At 43.1% G+C, this 19,460-nt stretch overlaps 1 protein-coding gene across 1 annotated transcript; it reads left to right on the top strand.

Moving 5' to 3' along the window:
• Positions 1–1,236: 1,236 nt before the first annotated feature.
• Positions 1,237–9,867, top strand: LOC106613207 (butyrophilin-like protein 2). Its single transcript, XM_014215238.3, has 8 exons — positions 1,237–1,469; positions 3,414–3,445; positions 3,883–3,929; positions 4,252–4,554; positions 4,881–5,162; positions 5,275–5,406; positions 5,921–5,948; positions 7,119–9,867. Exons 1-8 carry the CDS (start codon positions 1,461–1,463, stop codon positions 7,135–7,137), a joined length of 852 nt encoding a protein of 283 aa, XP_014070713.1. The 5' UTR covers positions 1,237–1,460; the 3' UTR covers positions 7,138–9,867.
• Positions 9,868–19,460: the final 9,593 nt, after the last annotated feature.

Raw genomic sequence — 19,460 nt, forward strand, 5'->3', positions numbered from 1 at the left:
TAAGAAAGTATTTACTAAAATAAACTGAATAACATTTTTTAAATAAAGAAATAAAGAAATAAAGGAGCAGCAAAAAAAACAACATTAGCAAGGCTATTTACAGGGGTACCGGTACAGAGTAAATGTGAGGAGGCAATATACAGGGGGTACCGGTACAGAGTAAATGTGAGGAGGCTATATACAGGGGGTACCGGTACAGAGTAAATGTGAGGAGGCTATTTACAGGAGGTACCGGTACAGAGTAAATGTGAGGAGGCTATATACAGGGGGTACCGGTACAGAGTAAATGTGAGGAGGCTATATACAGGGGGTACCAGTACAGAGTAAATGTGAGGAGGCTATATACAGGAGGTACCAGTACAGAGTAAATGTGAGGAGGCTATTTACAGGAGGTACCGGTACAGAGTAAATGTGAGGAGGCTATTTACAGGAGGTACCGGTACAGAGTAAATGTGAGGAGGCTATTTACAGGGGGTACCAGTACAGAGTAAATGTGAGGAGGCTATTTACAGGAGGTACCAGTACAGAGTAAATGTGAGGAGGCTATATACAGGGGGTACCGGTACAGAGAAAATGTGAGGAGGCTATATACAGGGGGTACTGGTACAGAGTAAATGTGAGGAGGCTATATACAGGGGGTACCGGTACAGAGTAAATGTGAGGAGGCTATATACAGGGGGTACCGGTACAGAGTAAACGTGAGGAGGCTATTTACAGGAGGTACCGGTACAGAGTAAACGTGAGGAGGCTATATACAGGAGGTAACGGTACAGCACAATTGGCCCAGCGTCATCCGGGGTAGGCCGTCATTGTAAATAAGAATTTGTTCGTAACTGACTTGCCTAGTTAAATAAAGGTTAAATAAATAAACGCATTAAGAAGGAAATAAATTCCACAAATTAACTTTTAAGAAGGCACACCTGTTAATTGAAATGCATTCCAGGTGACTACCTCATGAAGCTGGTTGAGAGAATGCCAAGAGTGTGCAAAGCTGTCATCAAGGCAAAGGATGGCTACTATAAAATATATTTTGATTTGTTAAACACTTTTTTGGTTACTACATGATTCCAAATGTGTTATTTCATCGTTTTGATGTCTTCACTATTATTCTACAATGTAGAAAATAGTAAAAATAAAGAAAAACCCTTGAATGAGTAGGTGTTCTGAAACTTTTGAACAGTTGTGTATATAGGGAAGTGAAAGTCTTAACTTAACCCCACCCCCACAGCACTCACACAAGAGGAACACACCCTGCTGTGAAAAGGGACAACATTCTGATAAACTGCTGTATGCTACAATGGCAACATTAGTAAACTAGAAGAGCAAAAAGGACTTTCCCTGGCTAAAGCCACACCCCCAGAATGCTTAAGGAAGAGGGGCTGATTGTCTGTGCTGAGAACAGATCACATGCCAACCTCTCCGACTTCACACTCGATTACGGCTGCTAAGAAAGGCAAAGCATGACTGCGGTAAGAATGTCTTTATTTCCCCCTCATAGGCTTTATAACTGTTACAAATATTTACAGCTCTTCCAGACTGGCTTGTAGTGGATGTGCTATTGTTGTTGTAGATTTACTTAGATAATACAGTGCAGGTTAAGGTGAAGCAGTTTAATTAAATAATGTAAGATTATGGTATTCAGTTTTACCTACTATATCATATATCTTGAATGAATGGAGGTTGTTGGTGTTTCAGGTTATTAACCAAAACAATAGTTGTAGAGATGTGACTCCTACTCTTAGGGTTGACTGTAGTATCTGGAGACATGTAGCCAACAGATTATGGAGCCATAGAAACTGACTGGACATTGGCTGCATTTACACAGGCAGCCCAATTCTGATATATTCTGATTGGTCAAAAGACAAATTATTGGCAAAATTGGGCTGCCTGTGTAAAACATCGGTAGTATCATATTATATATTTTAAATAAACGTGTATCATCATCTCTGTCGAAGTGGTTTAATATGTAAATCGTGTTGCATGGGCAGTGCATTATATATTTTTGCAATTGCTTATTTGCAAACATTGTCAATCACTTGGATAAGTGAAACATTTTCACACAGTGGATTTCACCTAGATATGGTCAGATTATTCTGAAGTTTTCATCTTTTGTGTTTTGATAAAACTACCACATTTCATAATGGATATCAGTTTGTATTGACCGCTATCTGAGTAACACAGTAAACATGAACATAAACTTCTCACTCCGCGTTTTCTAGTACCAACCCTTTTCCACTCACTCTCACTGCAGCATAACAAAACCGTCTGTGTGAAACTACTGTTTGCTACATGCTCAGTTGACCATGAAGGTATAGGAATGCACCCGAATGCAGACACGTGCAAGCTTATGTTGTGTTTATATATGATTGTTTTCATGTGTGTGCATTATAGCAATATATGTAATATACTGCAACAATATACAGTTCTTCTGTACTGTTGATACTGTAACCTGTGTTCATGAAACTCATCCTACAAGCTGATGCCATAACAATGGAGATGTATATTTCTGGGGATTCCCCCTGGTTTATAAATTAGAAATTTATCTGACAACCAAGCCAGTTCCCTTCGTCTGCCCCCGCACAATCCTCTGGCTTGTCACATTCTACCGATGCCATCGTTTTATATCTTTACACTCAAGTAATTAACACATAATAAAGTCCTTGCAAGACAATGTGTAAAAGACACACGATTGAGGAACGGAATTGTTGTTTGATTCTCTTCAGATTAACGTTAAATCAACCAAACCCACAACTCTGAACTCCTATCCTTAACCACCAATCCCTGAGATGAATCAATAACCATGAACACAAATATCTCACGAGGCACTAGTACAGCGCCGTAAGATTGTCTAGATAGCAAACTCATCAACTGGACACAGTTTTTAAAAAGTTATATATCTGGATTTCACCTATTGGTTAGGATTAAATGCATAGAAATAGAATGAATAGAATAGACAAATCATTGACTTGAATGGGGACTAACCGTTCTATTAATTATATTTCTATGCATTTAATCCTATCCTATAGCTGAAATACGAGTAGATAACTTTTGAAAAACTGGGCCCTGTGTTTAGGCCTACCACACAGTAGCAAAGAATTTCCTGAAGTAACTCCCTTGTCTTGGGATTTCCCTTAGGGTTTTCTTGACTGACTGTTAGGGAACAGAGTAAACATAGAGACAGAATATCTCTCAATGCTCATTCATTTCCTTAACTTGGTTATTATAATAAATATAGAATGAAGATTTTTTTCTTAATTACTTTTTGTATCTCACCATATTAGCTGAGGATTAATAAGCAAACGCTCGTGTCATTTCTGAGTATATATTTACCATGATATGAATGTGATCATATGAAACCTGATCATTGGTTGTGAGTACTGCTGTTTGAACTAATGTGTCTGTGTTTTCTGCAGGACTATGGAATGTGTGCGTGTCGCCTGCTTCGGTAAGTAGTACTCACTGTAAGTAGTACTCATGGCGGGACTGTGGCTGAGGTGTATCTTGAAATCTTGGTTATTTGCAGCCGTTGGCATACTTGATTTACATGCAACTGTATTGGTTCATTTTGATACAATGATACGTTTTTTACTAAGAATAATATTTAATTTGGAGAGTGCTTTCCCACTATCTAGAGTCAGATTTCGTCACAGCTTGTTTACATGAGTGTGTGGTGACAGTATCCGATAGAGAGAATGTCGCTGTGGGTCTCCAGCGGAATTTCAGTGTTCTCTGTGTTTCCTTGGTATACAGTACATTCCTGAAACACATTTATGAGTGTCTTTCTGGAAACAGGTTATTAGGAAATACGAATGCTTCCGGTAACCATGCCAGTGACCTCACCTAACAGTACTCAGCTGATTGTAATGTTGTTATGGTTTACAGGTGTGTCACCTTATTCCTGCTATCGATTCAGTTCATTCAAAGTGAAGGTAAGAATTGAATCAAGTGACATCGTGATACCTGCCACTTTATCTGATCAGAGCTTTACTGTTGGAGATACTTGGCTGAGTGCGTGTGTGTGTGTGTGTGCATGCCTGCATGTGTGTGTCTGTGTACGATTTCCCTGTAAGATTGGATTTGCAATAACATCTGAACCATAATGTTATCTATTCAGTAGAAGGGAATGTACCAGACACTTTCAGACGAGAGAAAAGGGCAAATGTGTCAGATAGATAAGGGAGGGGGGAAAAAAAGGAACTCCCTAATGTCTACCATCCCCCAACCTCTAACCTCTTTCTCCCTCTCTCTCAGATGTCACCATGGTGATAGGAGAGGTGGGTGGGGCTGTGACCCTCCCCTGTACCTCTGACGTCCAGAGACTCCCAATCCACCTGTATGTACAGAGATATGACCCAGCCGAGTTCATTAATGGCTACCATAAGACGAGGGACTTACCATCCCCTCACCCAGAGTATGCAAACCGTACTCAAGTAGACCACACACAGGGAACAATGAAGCTGTGGAGTATACGGCCGTCAGATGAGGGGCTGTACGAATGCCACATCGGATACCCAACCACGAACGACGACAAGAACATACATCTCAATGTGACAGGTAACATTACCTCAGTTCAAACTCTCTTACCATGTTTGTGTTTAATTCATTTTTCTGTTTTATTCTCCTACATGTGGAACATAGCTTTCTGGATGAGGGGGAAAAGCTGGTTCTGTCAGATGTGTGCTTGTAATAGCCCAAACCATAGATACATTCACTGAAAAGAGAAGACAAAACGAAAGCTATAATTGGCTATCACTTAGACCGGCTTGTGTTGTTTTGCCCTTGTTTAGTGTTTTCAGTTAGAGGAAGTAAAACCAAGAAAATATCAAATCCTTTCCTTCTCTCGCTCCGCTCTCCTCCCGTTCCATCTCCCCCCTCTACAGCCAACTACAGCATCCCCGATGTAACAGTGGCCTGTGACAACGGCATCTGCTTGGTGACATGTTCCTCCGACAACGGTTACCCTCCTAGGGATGTTGAGTGGAGCCTGAACCCTCCTCTTAACCAGAGCCACTGGAGAGTAGTGAACAGCAGTGGTTGGGGAAGAGACCCGGTCTCTATGCTGTTCTCTGTCGTCCGTTCCATATCTGTCAACTGCTCCTCCGGACTCCGGCTGAACCTCAGCTGTGCTGTAGGGGCCGCCCTCTCACAGGAACGCACTGTCTGTGAGGACTGAGATACTGTGTCTCTATCACTGTCATTAAATGTATAACATTATACATTTCTGTCAAGTAAATACATTTGAAACCTTACGTATATTGTATTTATTTACTATAGGCAGGCCACCTGATCTCTCTGTTGTCTCTGTGATCTCTGCTGTCTCTGTGATCGCTGCTGTTCTGCTGTGCTTCCTGGTTCTGGGATTTAGCAGCAAGAAAAACAAGGCTCAGACAGCCAGAGGTAATCAAGGTAAGGATGACATTACTTGTGATAGAGGAGACAGACAGTATTGTCCCATGGAAATGGGACCGGCAGGATAAAATATAAATATCTATAAATTCATAAAACATACAGATGGGTTGGCGGACAACGTTATGCGCATCGATGTGGCATGGAAGGTGTGTGTTGCTATAATTCTGAAAGGTCCGTTAGCTAGCAAAAATGACAAGAAGCTGCCGTGTGGGGACTCGTAGGTGTCTCGTTTCAGCTCGTTGTATGTTATTGTTGATACCATGTCTTGTTTTGAGATAGCTAACCAACAACTGTAACTATGTATTGAGAGACAAGTGTTCATTGTGAAAATGTATTTCTTTTTCAATAAACATTTAGAGACTAAATATAGTTGGCATGATGTCAACAGTCTAAGCCAACCCTGTCTGTTGTGTTGCTAAACAACCAACCCTGTCTGTTTTACCGCATAGTTGCACACGAATCCGTTTTTTTGCTAAACAACCAACCCGTCTATATCTTTCTGTTTCTCCAGGAGGGAAGGGAGCAGCAAGTTCAGAGGAGTGAGTATCTGTTTCACTGTTTCACTCAAACTCACAGGATAAATACATCCCACTGGGAAAAAACTGGCTCAGTCAACATTGTTTCCACGTCGTGTCAACCCCCAAAAAAGGATGTGATGACGTTGAATCAACGTGGAAAACTAATTGGATTTGCAAAATGTAATCAACGTAAGGGCATTTTGTCTTTTTTTCATCCAACTTTGAACCTGAATCCAATGACATGGTGAATTTTCTTGTTGATTTCACATTGAATTCACGTTGATTTCACATTAGTTGACTACTCGACCAAATGTAAATCAGAACTAGATGTTGAACTGACGTCTGTGCCCAGTGGGATAAGATCAGAAGCTTGGTATTGGTTTAGATAACCGGTGCAACTGAACTGGCCAAGTAGTAAAAATTGTTTTGTTTTGTTTCATTCTTCTCCTCTCTTTCTTCCTCCTCTCTTTCTTCCTCCTCTCTTTCTTCTCCTCATTCTTCTTCTTCTCTCTTTCTTCCTCTCCTCTCTTTCTTCCTCTCTTCTCTTTCTTCTTCTCCTCTCTTTCTTCCTCTCCTCTCTTTCTTCTTCTTCTCTTTCTTCTTCTTCTCTCGTTCTTCCTCTCCTCTCTTTCTTCCTCTCTTCTCTTTCTTCTTCTCCTCTCTTTCTTCCTCTCCTCTCTTTCTTCTTCTCCTCTCTTTCTTCCTCTCCTCTCTTTCTTCCTCTCTTCTCTTTCTTCCTCTCCTCTCTTTCTTCTCCTCTTTCTTCTTCTCTCTTTCTTCCTCCTCTCTTTCTTCTCCTCTTTCTTCTTCTTCTCTCTTTCTTCCTCTCCTCTCTTTCTTCCTCTCTTCTCTTTCTTCTTCTCCTCTCTTTCTTCCTCTCCTCTCTTTCTTCCTCCCCTCTCTTTCTTCTTCTTCTCTTTCTTCTTCTTCTCTCGTTCTTCCTCTCCTCTCTTTCTTCCTCTCTTCTCTTTCTTCTTCTCCTCTCTTTCTTCCTCTCCTCTCTTTCTTCTTCTCCTCTCTTTCTTCCTCTCCTCTCTTTCTTCCTCTCCTCTCCTTTTTCCTCTCCTCTCTTTCTTCTTCTTCTCTCTTTCTTCCTCTCCTCTCTTTTTTCTTCTCTCTTTCTTCTTCTCCTCTCTCTTTTCCTCTCTTCTCTTTCTTCGTCTCCTCACTTTCTTCTTCTCTGCTTCCCAGAAATGTACAGCTGACCTGAAGGAACCCAGAAACTTGAACATTTGGAAGGCAGAATGTGTAAGGTTCTACCATTTGATATGATAATTACAAATCTGAACTCATTGGATACTGCCTTCTAATGGGACATGGTAAAGGGGTTTCTGAGGTGACCTAACCATTGCGTGGACTTGTTGCTGTTGGAAACTATGTTAGCTTTCCTCTACACGCTGGATGGTAAGCTGGAGTTCAGGGGTGTTTTCACGTTGTTGAGGAAGACTGACAATTGTATAAATATTTAACTAGTATGTTCAAATGACTTAGTTCCACAGAATAACCAATGAAAACTAGAAGTGCAATGACTGTCCTCAATGTGTGCACTAAACCAGGGTATGTAGGGTATGTAGTATCCAAGGCAACATATCTAGTATTTGTATTGTGTTTGTATTAGGACTAGAGACATGCACTGCACTTTAGAGAAGTGTACACTTATCCAGTGAGCACTTATCAGGGGTTGACTGTATTCAACTGACTGATGAATACTGGATGTGAATACTAGAAGTGAATACTGGAAGTGAATACTGGAAGTGAATGTGTCTGTCCGTAGTAGATCTTACTTCAGATCCTATACCAGCATCTCCCAGAAGGTCCGAGTCCACCCCACACACAGTTGAAGTGGGAAGTTTACATACACTTAGGTTGGAATCATTAAATAAAAATGTTCCACCACTCCAGAAATGTCTTGTTAACAAACTATAGTTTTGGCATGTCGGTTAGTGCATGCATGACACAAGTAAGTTTTCCAACAATTGTTTACAGACAGATTATTTCACTTATAATTCACTGCATCACAATTCCAGTGGGTCAGAAGTTTACATACACTAAGTTGACTGTGCCTTTAAACAGCTTGGAAAATTCCAGAAAATGATGTCATGGCTTTAGAAGCTTCTGATAGGCTAATTGACATCATTTGAGTCAATTGGAAGTGTACCTGTGGATGTATTTCAAGGCCTACCTTCAAACTCAGTGCCTCTTTGCTTGACATCATTGGAATATCAAAAGAAATCAGCCAAGACCTCAGCAAAAAAATGTGTAAACCTCCGCAAGTCTGGTTCATCCTTGGGAGCAATTTCCAAATTCCTCAAGGTACCACGTTCATCTGTACAAACAATAGTATGCAAGTATAAACACCATGGGACCTTGCTGCCGTCATAACACTCAGGAAGGAGACGCCTTCAGTCTCCTAGAGACGAACGCACTTTGGTGCGAAAAGTAAAAATCAATCCCAGAACAACAGCAAAGGACCTTGTAAAGATGCTGGAGGAAACAGGTACAAAAGTATCTATATCCACAGTAAAACGAGTCCTATATTGAAATAACCTGAAAGGCCGCTCAGCAAGGAAGAAGCTACTGCTCCAAAACCGCCATAAAAAACCCAGACTACGGTTTGCAACTGCACATGGGGACAAAGATCGTACTTTTTGGAGAAATGTCCTCTGGTCTGATGAAACTGTTTGGCCATAATGACCATCGTTATTTTTGGAGGAAAAAGGGGGACGCTTGCAAGCCGAAGAACACCATCCCAACCGTGAAGCACGGGGGTGGCAGCATCATGTTGTGGGGGTGCTTTGCTGCAGGAGGGACTGGTGCGCTTCACAAAATAGGTGGCATCATGAGGAAGAAACATTATGTGGATATATTGAAGCAACATCTCAAGACATCAGTCAGGAAGTTAAAGCTTGGTTGCAAATGGGTCTTCCAAATAGACAATGACCCCAAGCATACTTCCAAAGTTGTGGCAAAATGGCTTAAGGACAACAAAGTCAAGGTATTGGAGTGGTCATCACAAATCCCTGACCTCAATCCTATAGAAAATTTGTGGGCACAACTGAAAAAGCGTGTGCGAGCAAGGAGGCCTACAAACCTAACTCAGTTACACCAGATCTGTCAGGAGGAATGGGCCAAAATTTGTGGAAGCTTGTGGAAGGCTACCCTAAATGTTTGACCCAAGTTAAACAATTTTAAAGGCAATGCAACCAAATACTAATTGAGTGTATGTAAACTTCTGACCCGCTGGGAATGTGATGAAAGAAATAAAAGCTGAAATAAATCACTCTCTACTATTATTCTGACATTTCATATTCTTAAAATAAAGTGGTGATCCTAACTGATCTAAAACAGGGAATTTCTACTAGGATTAAATGTCAGGAATTGTGAAACTGAGTTTAAATGTATTTGGCTAAAGTGTATGTAAACTTCCGACTTCAACTGTATTACTGCCAGTCTAAACTGGTTTTTAAGCTGAGATTTGGTGAAACGGCGCCACTTGTTTTTTTTAAATGGGGCAGATGAACATACATGCTCTGGTTTTCTATCGCACGTGAAATGATGTCAGAGGGGGAAAAAACGCTGTTCTTTGTTTGAAGTAACGTCTTTGTTGTTGTAATATCGCAAACGGACGTGGCAGTTTTACCTCTACGAATTCCAGATTTAAGGACTTACAGGTGCTGGTTTTTCACTGTTTGTGAGCAGAAGACGAACGCTGAACGTGTGTAACAATGTGTCTTGATTCTTTTTGGAATTATATTCAACATTTTTTTGTAAATATTTACATGAAATATGTTGTTCTCATGTAAGGTAATCTTGAGGGCACATAATATTTGTATTCTTTTATAGAAGTTATGAATAAGTTATTAATGTTAAATTATGTCTTTCAACTTTTTAATACCTATTAAAAATGGTCTACTTTGCTATAAATAACTGGTGGAGCTGTTGACAACACACAGCCCTTTTGTAGGACTGTGGATCAATTCTGTTTGGAACTCAGTCGGGGGCTTAATTTACTGTCAGAGCTACACAAGGTAGTCTACACAAGGTGAATCTGCAGCTTTTCCCAATACATTTCACTTAGGACCCCCAAAAGGCTAGGGCCGGCTCTGGCTGCATGTGTGGGTATGGATGTGGGTATGTAGACCCATGAGCCAGTGTGGCCCCTAATGATGAGTTCAGTTTTTTTTTGTGGCCCCCACCCCCATCAAAGTTGCCCTTCCATGTTATAGTATGGTGTAATTATAACACCAAATTGCAGTATCAGTGTTCACCAGCAGATGTCAGCCTCACCACAGATCTATACTCACCCACTCTACAGACTGAAGAGCCCTATAGTAGTACTTGTGACCTGTCTTATCCATGCTGAAAAAGGGTAGTCTATTGATCCAATGTTTTTCAATGCCATTTCTTCCACCTTTGTGTCTACTGCAAACAGCTTGTCTGACTGCCTCTGACTGGAATGAAGAGATAAGGGGAAGATGTGAGAGGAAAGGAAAAGAGAAATTATACTCTCCATTCAGCAGACAGTTTCAGTGTTTATTGGGACAAGAGAATGGTGTGGTCTGGCACCACTTACCTTTTAATCAAACCTACAGACCAGAACTAACTCGCACAGTAGGGAGAAACCACACATCTCTTTACCTCTCTCTCTCTCTCCCTCCCACCCCCCCTCTCTCCCTCCCTACTATCTCTCGATCCCTGTCTATCTCTACCATCCTCCTCCACCTCTTACATGAATCATTGTGCCAGTCGGTCCCTCCCCTGTGTTTACATTAAACAGCAGAATCACTCCAGCCTGCTTAGACTTCAGGAATGTAACAGCCTCCCTCCTTCTCTCTCTCTCTCTACATCTTTCTCGCTACCTCTCTCTCTCTCTCTCGCTCTCTCTCTCTCTGTCTCTCTCTCTGTCTCTGTCTCTACCTCTCTCTCTCTCTCTCTCTCTCTCTCTCTCTCTCTACCTCTTTCTCGCTACCTCTCTCTCTCTCTCTGTCTCTCTCTGTCTCTCTCTCTCTCTGTCTCTCTCTCTGTCTCTCTCTCTCGCTCTCTCTCTCTCTCGCTCTCTCTCTCTGTCTCTCTGTCTCTACCTCTCTCTCTACTCTCTCTGTCTCTCTCTCTGTCTCTCTCTCTGTCTCTCTCACTGTCTCTCTCTCTGTCTCTCTCTCTGTCTCTCTCTCTGTCTCTACCTCTCTCTCTCTACCTCTCTCTCTCTGTCTCTGTCTCTACCCTCTCTCTCTCTCTCTCTCTCTCTCTCTCTCTCTCTCTCTACCTCTCTCTCTCTACCTCTCTCTCTACCTCTCTCTCTACCTCTCTCTCTACCTCTCTCTCTACCTCCCTCTCTACCTCCCTGGTCTAACCCAAAGAAAATAAATAGAAACAGAGTGCCTCCTGGTAGACACACATCAGATTAATCTAGAAACACTAGTAAATGAACCAGTTTGGCCTGTTTCTGCAGACACACACACACGCAGGAATAGTCAGAGGAGTCAGAAGGAAGCCGATAGAATGATGGTGGAGCCCTTGAATAATCGCTCCATTTTACACACGTCTACAGAGCACTCAGCTGGCACAGCTTACTGTCTGTGTTCCTTTACAGAGAGGCAACCTCTGCTCCAGTCTACTGTGGCCAACACCAAACAACAGCCTAATGAGATTATTCCACTTCAGAATGTCAACTAAATGAGTTTAGGGCTGAGAGAGCCAAAGCACTGTGCTGTAGGACAAGAGATCGATTCAGGAGAGCAGAGCTGAAATCTGATCAGCACCAGGGAAGGTTCTCTATTCCTCTAAAAATAGATCCATGCATTTCACAATCACAACAACACCCAGCGATAGGGGGGGGGGGGGGGTGGTGTGTGTGTGTGTGTGTGTGTGTGTGTGTGTGTGTGTGTGTGTGTGTGTGTGTGTGTGTGTGTGGCATGTCTGTTACTAAGGAGAGAGTGGAAGACAGAGAGGAGGAAAGACAGGCTAATGGAGAGAGAGAGCTGGGTGAACTGAACTGACAATGTTTGAACTGATTCATTGTTTCAGCCATTTTAGGAAGTTATGTTACGGTTCCTAATGGACATCTCTGACCTTTGGAGCAAGAGATGACCTGGAAGTATTTATCACCACTTTGGCTTCTAACCTTTGACCTTTCCACTGAGAAGTGGGAGGAGGGCATACACACAGCTGAGCAGAGGTGGGGTGGGGTGGGGGTGGGAGGGAGGGGGGTGGTGATGAATACTCAGATGGGAATACCACCGAGAGGCTTCAATTCCGATCAGAGATTCTCAGACAAACCCTTTGGGACCGAGCTACTGTCACGAGTGTAGATTCTATGTCTGCTGTGTGTGATGCTGGAAACCTGAGCAGTTGTTAATAAGAGTCCCTGTTTATTAATAACACTGCTTAAGACTTTTACATTTACTGTCATAACAAGTATACATGTACGATACACACACATACACACACACACACACACACACACACACACACACACACACACACACACACACACACACACACACACTGATGCGTTGTGCGTGGCCAGGAAAAGACACACTCTAAAGGTGAGACATCCCTTTGACCCAATGACAGCAGGCAGTCTAATCATTCTGAGCTGCCAGTCATATATCAATATGTGAATACATCAAACAGAGCTCCCGTAGGACCATGGACACCAGCACACCACACACTCATCTAGTTACTACTGGGACTATAGGACTATGGACACCAGCACACCACACACTCATCTAGTTACCACTGGGACTATAGGACCATGGACACCAGCACACCACACACTCATCTAGTTACCACTGGGACTTTAGGACCAGGGACACCAGCACACCACACACTCATCTAGTTACCACTGGGACTATAGGACCAGGGACACCAGCACACCACACACTCATCTAGTTACCACTGGGACTTTAGGACCATGGACACCAGCACACCACGGACTCATCTAGTTACCACTGGGACTATAGGACCAGGGACACTAGCACACCATGGACTCATCTAGTTACCACTGGGACTATACAGTACAGTGGCAATTTTAGCATATATATCTTGGTGGGGCAAACAGCAGTCCCAACACCCCCTACACCTGGCTATCAGCAGAGCCTTGTCTGGCAGCGAAACAGTTCATTCAGCCTCATTTACTGACTTTTAAAAAAACATAGCTGATATGGCTGACTTGCTTAAACAAATGTGGTTTCTACTGACAACTGAGATATACAAACTATGGCATAAGGAGACGACAAGCAGATAAGAGGCAATCCGTAATTTCGATTGAAATTAATGAGCGAGCCAGGACGGACATAGTCAATATAGCTATTTGTTCAGCACTTTTGAAATGTACAGCGACATAATTCAGAACATGGGTCGTTCTTACAGTGTTCTCCCTGTACAGCAAGTCAGAACCGTAGGATAAATAAAGGGGGCATATAAGCAGACAATGAAAGCAATAACAATATTCGATGATTCCATTTCTCAAAAACAGTGCAGTGCAGTCAGAACAGTAACATTAGACAAAATTAAGAGGTCAAAATAGACCAAATTATTAGGGTGAGGCACATGGGCTACTATCGTCTTACTAGGACCATGGACACCAGCACACCACACACTCATCTAGTTACCACTGGGACTTTAGGACCATGGACACCAGCACACTACACACTCATCTAGTTACCACTGGGACTATAGGACCATGGACACCAGCACACCACACACTCATCTAGTTACTACTGGGACTATAGGACCAGGGACACCAGCACACCACACACTCATCTAGTTACCACTGGGACTATAGGACCATGGACACCAGCACACCACGGAATCATCTAGTTACCACTGGGACTATAGGACCAGGGACACCAGCACACCATGGACTCATCTAGTTACCACTGGGACTTTAGGACCATGGACACCAGCACACTGGGAATGCTGGTGTCCAGTGTGCTGGTGTCCATGCTGAGGAGTATTTATGTCTGTAATAAATACCTTTTGTGGAGAAAAAACTCATTCTGATTGGCTGGGCCTGGCTCCCTAGTGGGTAGGCTCAGCTGTGTGGTCATGTGCGGCAAAGAAGGACAGTAGGTAAGTTGGTCCAGAACAAAGCAGCACGTATCGCACGTAGATGTACACAGAGGGAAGATATTACTAACATGCATGTCAGTCTTTCCTGCCTCAAAGTTGAGGAGAGATTGACTGTATCACTATTGATCTTTGTGTGAGGAATTGATGTTAGGGTTAGTTTTTGGGGTTAGGGTTGAGGTTGAGGTTAGGTTTAAGGTTAGGTTAACGTGTGTGTGTTTGTGTGCTCCCATTTCAGCGCTCTTCCCAGGTCCTCAGTAAAGTAGGTGGTGTCAGTGATGTTGTTATTATGGTGTTCTCCCTGGTTACAACACGTGACTGACCTCCAGACCAGAATACACCAGAACACTGACAGACCAGAATACACCAGAACACTGACAGACCAGAATACACCAGAACACTGAAACAGACCAGAATACACCAGAACACTGAAACAGACCAGAATACACCAGAACACTGAAACAGACCAGAATACACCAGAACACTGAAACAGACCAGAATACACCAGAACACTGACAGACCAGAATACACCAGAACACTGAAACAGACCAGAATACACCAGAACACTGAAACAGACCAGAATACACCAGAACACTGAAACAGACCAGAATACACCAGAACACTGACAGACCAGAATACACCAGAACACTGAAACAGACCAGAATACACCAGAACACTGAAACAGACCAGAATACACCAGAACACTGAAACAGACCAGAATACACCAGAACACTGAAACAGACCAGAATACACCAGAACACTGACAGACCAGAATACACCAGAACACTGACAGACCAGAATACACCAGAACACTGACACAGACCAGAATACACCAGAACACTGAAACAGACCAGAATACACCAGAACACTGACAGACCAGAATACACCAGAACACTGAAACAGACCAGAATACACCAGAACACTGAAACAGACCAGAATACACCAGAACACTGAAACAGACCAGAATACACCAGAACACTGAAACAGACCAGAATACACCAGAACACTGAAACAGACCAGAATACACCAGAACACTGAAACAGACCAGAATACACCAGAACACTGAAACAGACCAGAATACACCAGAACACTGAAACAGACCAGAATACACCAGAACACTGAAACAGACCAGAATACACCAGAACACTGGCAGACCAGAATACACCAGAACACTGAAACAGACCAGAATACACCAGAACACTGACAGACCAGAATACACCAGAACACTGAAACAGACCAGAATACACCAGAACACTGAAACAGACCAGAATACACCAGAACACTGACAGACCAGAATACACCAGAACACTGACAGACCAGAATACACCAGAACACTGACAGACCAGAATACACCAGAACACTGACAGACCAGAATACACCAGAACACTGACAGACCAGAATACACCAGAACACTGACAGACCAGAATACACCAGAACACTGAAACAGACCAGAATACACCAGAACACTGAAACAGACCAGAATACACCAGAACACTGAAACAGACCAGAATACACCAGAACACTGACAGACCAGAATACACCAGAACACTGACAGACCAGAATACACCAGAACACTGACAGACCAGAATACACCAGAACACTGAAACAGACCAGAATACACCAGAACACTGACAGACCAGAATACACCAGAACACTGAAACAGACCAGAATACACCAGAACACTGACAGACCAGAATACACCAGAACACTGACAGACCAGAATACACCAGAACACTGACAGACCAGAATACACCAGAACACTGAAACAGACCAGAATACACCAGAACACTGACAGACCAGAATACACCAAAACACTGAAACAGACCAGAATACAACTGAACACTGACAGACCAGAATACACCAGAACACTGAAACAGACCAGAATACACCAGAACACTGACAGACCAGAATACACCAGAACACTGAAACAGACCAGAATACACCAGAACACTGAAACAGACCAGAATACACCAGAACACTGACAGACCAGAATACACCAGAACACTGACAGACCAGAATACACCAGAACACTGACAGACCAGAATACACCAGAACACTGACAGACCAGAATACACCAGAACACTGAAACAGACCAGAATACACCAGAACACTGAAACAGACCAGAATACACCAGAACACTGAAACAGACCAGAATACACCAGAACACTGAAACAGACCAGAATACACCAGAACACTGACAGACCAGAATACACCAGAACACTGACAGACCAGAATACACCAGAACACTGAAACAGACCAGAATACACCAGAACACTGACAGACCAGAATACACCAGAACACTGAAACAGACCAGAATACACCAGAACACTGACAGACCAGAATACACCAGAACACTGACAGACCAGAATACACCAGAACACTGACAGACCAGAATACACCAGAACACTGAAACAGACCAGAATACACCAGAACACTGACAGACCAGAATACACCAAAACACTGAAACAGACCAGAATACAACTGAACACTGACAGACCAGAATACACCAGAACACTGACAGACCAGAATACACCAGAACACTGAAAGACCAGAATACACCAGAACACTGACAGACCAGAATACACCAGAACACTGAAACAGACCAGAATACACCAGAACACTGAAACAGACCAGAATACACCAGAACACTGAAACAGACCAGAATACACCAGAACACTGAAACAGACCAGAATACACCAGAACACTGACAGACCAGAATACACCAGAACACTGACAGACCAGAATACACCAGAACACTGAAACAGACCAGAATACACCAGAACACTGACAGACCAGAATACACCAGAACACTGACAGACCAGAATACACCAGAACACTGAAACAGACCAGAATACACCAGAACACTGACAGACCAGAATACACCAGAACACTGACAGACCAGAATACACCAGAACACTGAAACAGACCAGAATACACCAGAACACTGAAACAGACCAGAATACACCAGAACACTGACAGACCAGAATACACCAGAACACTGAAACAGACCAGAATACACCAGAACACTGAAACAGACCAGAATACACCAGAACACTGACAGACCAGAATACACCAGAACACTGACAGACCAGAATACACCAGAACACTGACAGACCAGAATACACCAGAACACTGACAGACCAGAATACACCAGAACACTGACAGACCAGAATACACCAGAACACTGAAACAGACCAGAATACACCAGAACACTGACAGACCAGAATACACCAGAACACTGAAACAGACCAGAATACACCAGAACACTGAAACAGACCAGAATACACCAGAACACTGAAACAGACCAGAATACACCAGAACACTGAAACAGACCAGAATACACCAGAACACTGAAACAGACCAGAATACACCAGAACACTGACAGACCAGAATACACCAGAACACTGACAGACCAGAATACACCAGAACACTGACAGACCAGAATACACCAGAACACTGACAGACCAGAATACACCAGAACACTGACAGACCAGAATACACCAGAACACTGACAGACCAGAATACACCAGAACACTGACAGACCAGAATACACCAGAACACTGAAACAGACCAGAATACACCAGAACACTGAAACAGACCAGAATACACCAGAACACTGACAGACCAGAATACACCAGAACACTGAAACAGACCAGAATACACCAGAACACTGACAGACCAGAATACACCAGAACACTGACAGACCAGAATACACCAGAACACTGACAGACCAGAATACACCAGAACACTGAAACAGACCAGAATACACCAGAACACTGACAGACCAGAATACACCAGAACACTGACAGACCAGAATACACCAGAACACTGACAGACCAGAATACACCAGAACACTGACAGACCAGAATACACCAGAACACTGACAGACCAGAATACACCAGAACACTGAAACAGACCAGAATACACCAGAACACTGAAACAGACCAGAATACACCAGAACACTGACAGACCAGAATACACCAGAACACTGAAACAGACCAGAATACACCAGAACACTGACAGACCAGAATACACCAGAACACTGACAGACCAGAATACACCAGAACACTGACAGACCAGAATACACCAGAACACTGAAACAGACCAGAATACACCAGAACACTGACAGACCAGAATACACCAGAACACTGACAGACCAGAATACACCAGAACACTGACAGACCAGAATACACCAGAACACTGACAGACCAGAATACACCAGAACACTGAAACAGACCAGAATACACCAGAACACTGAAACAGACCAGAATACACCAGAACACTGACAGACCAGAATACACCAGAACACTGACAGACCAGAATACACCAGAACACTGACAGACCAGAATACACCAGAACACTGAAACAGACCAGAATACACCAGAACACTGACAGACCAGAATACACCAGAACACTGACAGACCAGAATACACCAGAACACTGACAGACCAGAATACACCAGAACACTGACAGACCAGAATACACCAGAACACTGACAGACCAGAATACACCAGAACACTGAAACAGACCAGAATACACCAGAACACTGAAACAGACCAGAATACACCAGAACACTGACAGACCAGAATACACCAGAACACTGACAGACCAGAATACACCAGAACACTGACAGACCAGAATACACCAGAACACTGAAACAGACCAGAATACACCAGAACACTGACAGACCAGAATACACCAGAACACTGACAGACCAGAATACACCAGAACACTGAAACAGACCAGAATACACCAGAACACTGACAGACCAGAATACACCAGAACACTGAAACAGACCAGAATACACCAGAACACTGAAACAGACCAGAATACACCAGAACACTGACAGACCAGAATACACCAGAACACTGACAGACCAGAATACACCAGAACACTGAAACAGACCAGAATACACCAGAACACTGACAGACCAGAATACACCAGAACACTGACAGACCAGAATACACCAGAACACTGACAGACCAGAATACACCAGAACACTGAAACAGACCAGAATACACCAGAACACTGAAAGAGACCAGAATACACCAGAACACTGACAGACCAGAATACACCAGAACACTGAAACAGACCAGAATACACCAGAACACTGACAGACCAGAATACACCAGAACACTGACAGACCAGAATACACCAGAACACTGAAACAGACCAGAATACACCAGAACACTGAAAGAGACCAGAATACACCAGAACACTGACAGACCAGAATACACCAGAACACTGAAACAGACCAGAATACACCAGAACACTGACAGACCAGAATACACCAGAACACTGAAACAGACCAGAATACACCAGAACACTGAAACAGACCAGAATTCACCAGAACACTGACAGACCAGAATACACCAGAACACTGACAGACCAGAATACACCAGAACACTGAAACAGACCAGAATACACCAGAACACTGAAACAGACCAGAATACACCAGAACAC

This window comes from Salmo salar, chromosome 09 (genome assembly GCF_965601325.2).
Source record: "Salmo salar chromosome 09, fSalSal1, whole genome shotgun sequence".
Taxonomy (NCBI): domain Eukaryota; kingdom Metazoa; phylum Chordata; class Actinopteri; order Salmoniformes; family Salmonidae; genus Salmo; species Salmo salar.